The sequence below is a fragment of the Micromys minutus genome (genome assembly GCF_963924665.1).
Source record: "Micromys minutus genome assembly, chromosome: X".
Taxonomy (NCBI): Eukaryota; Metazoa; Chordata; class Mammalia; order Rodentia; family Muridae; genus Micromys; species Micromys minutus.
Window position 1 is genome coordinate 1,290,287 of NC_137970.1, and position 10,743 is coordinate 1,301,029.

The following is a 10,743-nucleotide window of genomic DNA, read 5'->3' on the forward strand; positions in this document are numbered from 1 at the left end:
AAAACTCAAAGAGATTTACAAACTTAGCCATCTAATATAAATAGGTCAATGTCATTAAACATTTAATAAATCTTGAATTGATCTGATACCATTACTATGTAAGTGCTTGCCCATCAATCTTCTAATTCTACCACAGGTTATTTAACAGTTGTATCTCTTGAAATAAATATTAAGACTTATACATGTTCTGGTTTATCTTTAAATTGTATTGGGATTTTAGCAATTATGAGACTCTGTTAAGTTGATACATGGTAAGGAAGTAATGGCCTAATAAAGTATCTCATTTCCAAGAGCAATACTTAGAAAAGAGAATTATTTACCAGGGGTGAAGAATTAAAGGAAGACTCATAAAATATGGGACCAAAAAGAGAGCTGTAGAAAACATCTCAGATTATTTTACTCCAGATGTTAGTTTTGCTAGAGTACCCACAGATATTATGTTCTTGATTCCATGTTGGAGAATAAGTACCAGGTCATGCCATATTATTATGAAAAGGCTATTTTGATAGTTAACCCTCATTTAGTAGTTGAGCAAAAATGGATTCTCAGGAACTCCAAACCTTTGTACTACACATAGGTCATATTATAATTAGACTTCAAAGTAATTTGGAGCATAAAGTGGTTTTTATTCTGAAGCTTTCTAATTTATATGTGAGCAGTGTACAAAAAGGTCAAATCAAGAATTTAGCCTAAGTAAAAGCAGAAAGAAAATAGTCATGTCCACCATAGCATAGTTATTCTTCATGGGCTTGAAACAGCAAGTAAGTGACAATTTTATGTGATAGTCTCTGAAGTCCTTTTGTTAGGAAGATGAATGCATCAATTTACGTTTTTCCCCATCAAACAATACCATGCTGATTCAGCATTAAGCTAATACCAACACCATGCAATGCTTCATTAACAAGGCTTTGCTTCTTGCTGGAAATGGGTTAAAATGGACTGTGTTCTGTATACCATTAATGCAGCTTCTGTGTTGTCTTTTCCTGACATGGTCATGACTCTCCGTAGTGGCAAGCAGGGGCACAATACCTGCACACTGTGTAAACTCTTTCTTTCTCTTTGTTTTCCAGGACACAATGTAGGAAGCCTTTTCCACATGGCAGATGATTTGGGCAGAGCGATGGAGTCCTTAGTTTCAGTCATGACAGATGAAGAAGGAGCAGAATAAATGTTTTACAACTCCTGATTCCCGCATGGTTTTTATAATATTCGTACAACAAAGAGGATTAGACAGTAAGAGTTTACAAGAAATAAAATCTATATTTTTGTGAAGGGTAGTGGTACTATACTATAGATTTCAGTAGTTTCTAAGTCTGTTATTGTTTTGTTAACAATGGCAGGTTTTACACGTCTATGCAATTGTACAAAAAAGTTAAAAGAAAACATGTAAAATCTTGATAGCTAAATAACTTGCCATTTCTTTATATGGAACGCATTTTGGGTTGTTTAAAAATTTATAACAGTTATAAAGAAAGATTATAAACTAAAGTGTGCTTTATAAAAAAAGTTGTTTATAAAAACCCCTAAACACAGACACACACACACACACACACACACACACACACACACACACACACACACGAGGCAGCACATTGTTTTGCATTACTTTAGCGTGGTATTCATAAGGAATTCATGATGTTTTTTTTTCTTTTCTTGCATATTAAAGATAGGACTTCCTTGAACCCCACCAAATGACTGCTTTCATATTGCTCTTTTGAGAATATATGACTGAGTGGGGCTGGCTATGGGCTTTCATTTTATACATCTATATGTCTACAAGTATATAAATACTATAGGTGTATAGATAAATAGATAGGAAATTACTTCTTCAAATGTTCTTGCCACTTCCTAATGGAAATAAATTGCTTCTTGTCATCTGGACTTACCTGCTTGGGCGAGAGTGAATTTTCCCTGGAGCCTAAAGCCAGGAGAATACTACCACACTAAAATATTGTCTAAGGCTAAGATGTTTCTAGTTTTAAACTTTCCACTGACCACTAGAGCATTCATTTTTTTAAAGGAACATGCGAATGAATACAGGACTTACTATATCATAGTAATTTGTTGGTTGATACATTCAACTTCCTACTGCTGGGTTAGATTTAATGATGTTTCTGCAATAGAACATCAGAAGACATTTTTAACTTCCAGGCAGTAGGAAGAAGATGGTAGGGGCTAAAGGCTGTGGCCCCTCAGTCAATTCTTATGAAGTGAGCAGCAACTCTGTAAAAGAATGGATGAATACTCACAACTATACATATAAACATCTCTATAATTACAACTAAATTGTTCTGCCCTCTTCGTAAACTCAACCTGAAGTGGGTGGTTTTGTTGTTGTTATTGTTGTTGTTGTTGTTGATGATGATGATGAATTTTAGATTTTAGATTTTTGGGGTTTTTTTTTTCATTGTGATGATTTTTTTAAATGCTGCAAGATTTAGGATTACTGGTAAGAAAGTAACCCAATCACATTGTGACCCTGGTGAATATCAACCCAGAAGCCCATGAACTGCATTTGTCTCCTTTGCATTGGTTTCCCTGCAAGTAACTCCGCACAGGTTTGTGAGAAGTCACAGCGATTAGAAAGTTTCGTGAGCAAAAGCCTCTCCAAACTCTCTAGTACATTTGATAGGCTGAAATGTCTAAACAAATGCAAGCCTTTGAAACAGAGGAGGTGAAACAGAAAGCTAAGGACTAGAAGGAAAAGCTTTACTTCCTCTCATGGCATTTTAGTCCTCTTAGCATTTAAATAGCATTCTCTCTATAGAAATCACTGTCCTATTATTTTGCAAATCTGTTACCTCTAACAACAAGTGTAATTAACTTCTAGCAAGTGGGTGTTGTCCATTATTAATTGTAATTAACAGCAAACACAGCTTCTCATGCTATTTCTACCTCACTTTGGTTTTGGGGTGTTCTAGTAATTGTGCACACCTGATTTCACAACTTCGACACTTGTCTGTTGTGTGGACACTGGTCTCCTTTTTTGTTTATAATTTCCAAAAGAAAACCCAAAGCTCTAAGACAACAAATTGAAATTTGGTCTGGTCTTGATTTTTTTCTCTCCCTCCTTTATGTGGCGCTGGGCATTTTTATTTTTATTTTTTAATCTAAGGGTTTGTTTTCACCAAGATTTAAAATAATGGGTTCCTTTCCATCCTACTAAGTTTTAAGTTTCAGTCTAAAATCCAAGGTAGATAGAGTGCATAGTTTTGTTTTAATCTTTTCATTTTATCTTTTAGATATTAGTTCTGGAGTGAATCTGTCAAAATATTTGAATAAAAACTGAGAGCTTTATTGCTGATTTTAAGCATAATTTGGGCATCATTTCATGTTCTTTATAACCACCAAGTATTAAACTGTAAATCATAATCATCACATGGCATGTATCATCATTGTCTCAAGGTACTGGATTCTTACTTGAGTATCATAATAGATTGTGTTTTAACACCAACACTGTAACATTTACTAATTATTTTTTTAAACTTCAGTTTTACTGCATTTTCACAACATATCAGACTTCACCAAATATATGCCTTACTATTGTATTATATTACTGCTTTACTGTGTATCTCAATAAAGCACGCAGTTATGTTACAAAAAAATGACCCATTGTTTGGACTGTAGTAGTCTATTTTTTTCTTTTCAGTTACTTTATTTCTCTTCCTGTACTTTTTTCTTTTGGAGCGGGGCATATTACTGTGTCACGTGGGCTGCCCTAGATTCAAGTGTTCCATCCTACCTTATCCTCTGAAATTGCTGGGACTGACTTCAAGGTCATGCTTTGATTTATCTTATTTCTAAACATGTAACATATTTAGGCATTCAGAAACTCTTAAGATTACATATAGACTATATATATGTTTGTAGTGTGTATATACTATGCACACAAGTAATGATGTAAATAGAACCTGCATTTAACTACACACGTGTGTCACTGACATAAAAGTTGTAAGGTGACTATTCAGGGAGCAAGAGGACTGGTGAGGGCATAGGGTAGATGAATGATGGTAGTGAGGAAGAATTTGAGCAAGACACAATGTATGTATGACTGCCATAATAAAAGCCATTTCAGACATTAAAAATAATTACATTAAAAAATACAGGCACACTGGGTGCAGACCCTGTAATATCAGCACTCAAGAGACAAAGGCAGGAGGATCACCTTAAAATCAAGACCAGCCAAATCTATAAGGAGTCTCAGGCCAGCCAAGGCAACATAGTAAGATCTTATCTCAAGAAAACCAAACAAAACCCAGGACGCATATATGCACTTAATGTATGTGTATGTTAATCCCAGTGTGAAGGTGCCGTAGGGCATTTATGATTGTCCAAAGACGATGATATATATCAGTCCTCATCCTTCACCTTATGTGAGACAGGGTCTCTTTGCTTTTACCCACTTTGAATGCCAGGTCAGGTATCCTGCAAGCTTCTAGGGATTCTTCTGCCTTTCATCTCACCATAAGAGAACCGTAATTACAGGCATGAAATACCTCCACCAGGCTTTACATATATTTTGGGGATTTAAACCTGGGTAATCATGCTTATATGACAAGCACTTTAACTTCTGAGCCATCTTCTCATCCCCTTGACATTTCCATTTCAGTTTGTGAAACGTTTTCTCATTCTCTTCTTCCAAGTCATAAATATTCTAATGTGTATAAACTAGCTTATTCAGGGCGTTTTTGTGGCATATGTTACTTTTCAGTCTTTGCTATTGAAAGTAGCAAACAACACTACACATGTCTTGTTCCATCATTCCACTTGTATACAAATTCCATCAGTACAAATGAAATTGCAGGATCAAAGGCCAACTATTGTAACTTGGCATATAAATTGGTTTTTTTCTAAGTTTATTTTTATCAATAACCAGTATTAAACCAGTTTGAATTTTGCCCCTTCTTAAGAGAATTTCGTCATCTCTCTATTAATTGTTAGTTGTACAAGACATCTGGATATTTGAATGGTAGGTGAGGGTCGATAAATGATGTCTCAGAAAGAGGTCTCAGGAGATTTTTGTAAACATGGTGATGGATACCACCACACTGAGCCTTCCTTCTCAATTTCTAGCCCACTGTGTTTCTTCTATTACCAATGAAGATAACAAGGATATAAATAGCAATGCAGCTCCCCTTGAGAGAAGTTACTTTGTTTAGGTTGGTATGATTCCTAGTTGGGGTCAGATGCTTGTGGGCAACTGAATACGTGGTACAGCCAATTCCAATGATTTGAAAATAATAGGAAATGGTGCAACCTAAGAGTGATTTGCAGATGGAAAGTCAGCAAGGAATCACATGCTAACTTGGGGTGGGTGCAGAATAAACAAACCACCTGAGTGACTGCTGAATTGAAAGGGTATAAAGAACACCACATATCAAGATGATTGTCCGCCTGTTTGAATAAGTGATTCATCCCTCTTCCACTATCGAAGAATGTTGTCCTACAATACTCAGACTGGCTGTTAACACAATAACGAAGAATTCTTCAGCCTTATGTTGTACCTAAAACAACGGTGTAGATGACTCTAAGGAGTTCAATTGGCTTTCCCTTTGATTCTTTGCACATGCTGAAGGGGACAGAATTAATAAAGTTAAAAATTAAAGCAGATCACGCTGGCACAGATTGTGCACCTGCAAGCAAAATGTGTGTCTGGAGGAAAACACCGAGACGAATGCATGTGTTCGGTGGAACTGTGATGGGATTTCCTGCATTTGTAATGCTCTAATGGAGGAATGAATACAAAGGCAGGCACTTGCACACGTGGAAAGATTTTTCCTTCAGATTAAATGGAGGAAGGAATTCAAAGCTTTCCCACAGTAGCAAACCATGGAAGTAGAAGCCACAACTCATTCAATGCCTCTTGAATCTCAAGGTATGGCTATTGCACAGACGAACAACATGACACATTCCAGAGACTCCATAAAAAAGTCAATACCTAAGGTGAATATAGGAAGTCTGAGATTTCTGAGAGTGTTTTTTAGGTACATAAAAAGACTAATAACTCTCAAGGCCTTTTTACAAACATGAGTATTACATATATATATATATATATATATATATATATATGTGTGTGTGTGTGTGTGTGTGTATGTGTGTGTGTGTGTGTGTGTGTGTGTGTGTGTTTGTGTACTTGTTTACAGTTACATTGTATACTTTGAGTCATTGAACAAGTAGATGAAATCTCTCTCTCTCTCTCTCACACACACACACACACACACACACCTACAACTGATTTGTAAAGGGCCCATTTATACTTAAATACTTCTTATCCACATTCTAAAAGCTAGGACATTCTACTTCATAACCACAGTACCTGCATTAAAATAAAGTCATTTAACACCACATAATGCTATCATTGACTTCACTGCCTATATTTAAATGTCACCTTTGTTCATATATTTTATTGTTCTGTGTTTTTTATTTCCTGGTCTTGGATCTATTCTACAATTTCATGACTTTTAGGTGCCATATCTCTTTAATCTCCTTTGATCTGGAGTAGCTCCTTTGTCTTTCCTGTCTTTAAAGACCTTGACACTTTTCCAAGCACAAGCTAGTTACTCTATAGGATGACCTCATTTTGTGTTTGCTGGATGTGTCCTCAGGATTAGATTTAGGGCATGCATTTTTGGCAGGAATACTACACAAATGATGTTGCCTTTTCACCACATCATCCTAGGAGGCAGGCAATGCTTGTCTATCCTTTTTTAGCTTTTTTTCTTTGATATCTTAGGTAAGGCAGGGTCTGCAAGAATTCATCACTTGCTATATATTTTAAAATATAATTTTTCTCAAATCTGTAGATTCAACATATATATCTTATTTTCCATGAATAAATATAGGCAACTTTTTATAAAGTATCTTTCTGTGGTAAACATACCTAACTTGAGAAATCTGAATATTCTAGTGCTCTATACATTTAATGTGCTTCATCTTTAAGCCTCTAATGTCTAACAGGGAAGTATTCACCACCAACTAAATTAACACCCAATTGAAGTGAATAGAAACAAGCTTGCAGTTCATTGAAGTTCTTTGAATGATTCCATACTGCATACTGTATGACCTGAGTGCAGGGTTTTTTTGTTTGTTTTGCTTTTATTCACTTTACCTCTGGATCACTACCCTCTCCTCCTGGTCACTCCCTCCCACAATCCTTCCTCTCATTGCTCTTTCTCCTCTGAGTTGGTGGGGTTCCCCATGGGTATCCTCTCCCACCATGGCACATCAAGTCTCTGTGGGGCTAGGCTCATCCTCTCCCACTGAGGCCAGACAAGGCAGCCCAGCTAGAAGAACATATCTCACAGACAGGCAACAGCTTTTGGGATAACCCCAACCCCAGTTGTTCAGAAACCACATGAAGATCATGGTACATATCTGCTACATATGAACAGGGAGGCCTAGGTCCAGCCCATGTATGTTCTTTGGTTAGTGGTTCAGTTTCTAAGAGACCCAAGGGTCCATGTTAGTTGACTCTGTTGGTCTTCCTGTGTAGTTCCTATCCCCTTCAGGCCCTCAATCCTTCCTCCTATTCTTTCATAACAGTCTCTAAGCTCTATCCACTGTTGGCTATGACTATCTGCATCCCTCCAAGTCAGCTGCTGGGTAGAGCCTCTCAGAAGACAGCCACGCTAGACTCCTGTCTGCAAGCATAACAGAGTATCATTAATAGTGTTAGGGACTGGTGCTTGTCCGTGGGATGGGTTGCAATTTGGGCAGGTTATTACTTGGCCATTTCCTCACTGTCTTATGCATCCCCATTTTTTATATTGATCATTCTGAAAGCACATGTAAGGTAACACATATGACACAAATTAGAATCCAAGACTTATCTAATTTAGTAGAGTGGCACATTACTGCAAATATTTTTCTTTAAGCAAACACAGATGACTCATAAATTAAGCAAGTGTATTAAAACTAACTGGAGGTAGCGGTGTGTCTCCATAGTATTATACCTGCCTCTTATGGTTGAGACTCTGGATTCTATCACTCTCCTGCAAAATGATACAAATAAACCTATAAATTAGTTTTAATCTGATAGTTCTTGATTTCATTCTAAATATCCCTAGGCTTTCAAGAGGTAGTTAGAGGAGGTTTCCCAATAGTGCAACCACAGTGCATCCATATGGTACCAGGTAGTCACCTGGTAGGACTGCTAACTTACAACATTGGGAGTAGCCAACTATTACACTCAACCTCCTAAAGTTAAGTGAAAGTGCCCTACAGTGACTTAGTTCTCAGGCACCCTGACACATAAATCCTTGCATATCACCACACTATGAGAGTACTTTTATCATGACAAGGTTTAAGGTTGCTAGTGCAACAATTATCTATGTAAGAACTGAACATCAGTTTTTACACATGTGATTGAGATAGAAATCTTGTCACAGGCCATAGGAAGATTGTCTTAGTCAGGGTTTCTATTCCTGCACAAACATCATGACCAAGAAGCAAGTTGGGGAGGAAAAGTTTTATTCAGCTTATACTTTCATGTCACTGTTAATCCAGAGGAAGTCAGGACTGGAACTCAAGTAGGTCAGGAAGCAGGAGCTGATGCAGAGGCCATGGAGGGATGTCACTTACTGGCTTTCTTCCTATGGCTTGCTCAGCTTGCTTTCTTATAGACCTCAGAACTACCAGCCCAGGGATGGCACCACACAAAATGGGCTGCCCCCCCCACTTGATCATTAGTTGAGAAAATGCCTTACAGCTGGATCTCATGGAGGCATTTCCTCAACTGAGGCTCCTTTCTCTGTGATAACTCCAGCCTGTGTCAAGTTGACACAAAACCAGACAGTAAAATTGACCCCTTGTTACCTTGACCTGCAAACAAATCAATATTAAGCTTTAACCCTTACTTTTTTGTTCATCCCCAAGATCTAGATAACCTTAAGTGTCCCACAGCCTTTACCAATTCTTACATGTTAAAATTGCAATACCTTTAAAATTTTCAGTCTCTTTTAAAAATCAAGGTCTTTTTTACAATTCAAAGTCTCTAAACTGTGGGCTTCTCTTCTTCCTTCAAGAGGGAAAGATATAGGGGATATAGGGGCACAGTAATAGTCAAAGCAAAATCAATCTCTAGCCATCTGGTGTCTGAGAATCCACTTACTAACTTCTGGGCTCCTCCAAGGGCTTGGGTCACTTCTCCAGCTCTGCCCTTTGTAGCACACACCTTGTTTTCTAGGCTCCAGCTGTCTGTTCTCCACTGCTGCTGCTGTTCTAGGCGGTCATCTCATGGTACTGGCATCTCCAAAACACTACTGTCAATTCTGGGGCAATAATTGCCACTGAGGCTGCACCTTCACCAATGGCCTTCCATGGCCTCTCACAGTGCCGAGCCTCAGCTGCTCTCCATGACCCCTTCATTCCTTCAAATCCAGTACCACCTGGGTGACTCTTACACATTACCAAGTCCAGCAACAGCATGAGGTACAACCTTGGATATCTCTGGAACACATCCTCTTTGTGCTCTCAGAAAACAGTTCCCAGAAGATTTCACCTCAGTGATGCTGGTCTCTTCTTAATTGCCACCAATTTCTTAGCTCCAGCTGACCAGCATCAATAGTCCCAGTAATGCAAATGTTTTGCTTTAGTAGTTCTGGTATCCTGTTATTAACAGCTGATTTTTTAGCCCCAGTTAACCAAAACCATAGAATCTTCACAACCAAAACCATAGAATCTTCACAACCAAATCAGCAACAGCCCTGATCAAAGAGTCTTTAATCTTCCCTCTGAAATTTCACAAGCCAGGCCTCCATCTTCTGCACTGTTCACAACATTATCTTCCAAGCTCCTACGGAACATCCCACAGAGCTCTTAATATCCCAATGGCTCTTCTAGCTAAAAGTTCCAAAGTCCTTCCACAGTCCTCCCCAAAACATTGTCAGGTTGTCACAGGAATACCCCACTATGCTGGTACCAATTTGTCTTAGTGTTTCTATTCCTGCACAAACATCATGATGAAGAAGCAAGTTGAGGAGGAAAGGGTTTATTCAGCTTACGCTTCCATATCGCTGTTCATCACCAGAGGAAGTCAGGACTGGAACCCAAGCAGGTCAGGAAGCAGGAGCTGATCCAGAGGCCATGGAGGGATGTTACTTACTGGCTTGCTTTCCCTGGCTTGCACAGCTTGCTTTCTTATAGAACCCATGTCTACCAGCCCAGGGATGGCTCCACCCACAATGGGCTGGGTCAAGGATGGCTCCACCCACAATGGGCAGGGTCCTCCCCCCTTGATCACTAGTTGAGAAAATGCCTTACAGCTGGATCTCATGGAGGCATTTCCTCAACTGAGGCTCCTTTCTTTGTGATAACTCCAGCTTGTGTTGAAAGACCCCTGAATTGGTGAAGCCCCTCACTCTAGTACCAGGAGAACGAGAACCCAAGAACTCACAGAGAGCCTATCTTGCTGCAAACCGGCAAGAGGTTTATTGGGAGGTGGGAAGGGAAACCATAGCCCTGGGGATGACACATATCTCATGCAGGAGATAGAGGAGTCAATCCCAAACTCAATTAGGGGGACATATTTATACGGAAAATCACATAGGCAGTTAGCAACAGGAGCATAGCAATTTCATTGGTTCATTCAAATTGGCACACTCTGTCTGCTTTTGGACACGATTTAACGCTAGGCTACTGTATTTTGGGGCACATTGACCTTGTACTTGTTTTTCTCAGGACTGCAGAGTCAGACCTTATTGAGACCAGTGGTCTGCAGTTTTGTTCTCAGCCTTGAGGCATACT

General features: G+C 38.7%; 1 protein-coding gene across 5 annotated transcripts in view; it reads left to right on the forward strand.

Annotated features, from left to right (window-relative positions):
• Positions 1-3,605, forward strand: part of DMD (dystrophin) — a 1,259,848-nt gene extending 1,256,243 nt beyond the window's left edge. For all 5 annotated transcript variants that reach the window (XM_080910294.1, XM_080910293.1, XM_080910296.1 and 2 more), the window contains one exon: positions 1,071-3,605. In XM_080910294.1, coding sequence (XP_080766420.1) covers positions 1,071-1,082 — 12 coding nt within the window. In that variant the 3' untranslated portion in view covers positions 1,083-3,605. The remainder of the gene's footprint in view (positions 1-1,070) is intronic.
• Positions 3,606-10,743: the final 7,138 nt, after the last annotated feature.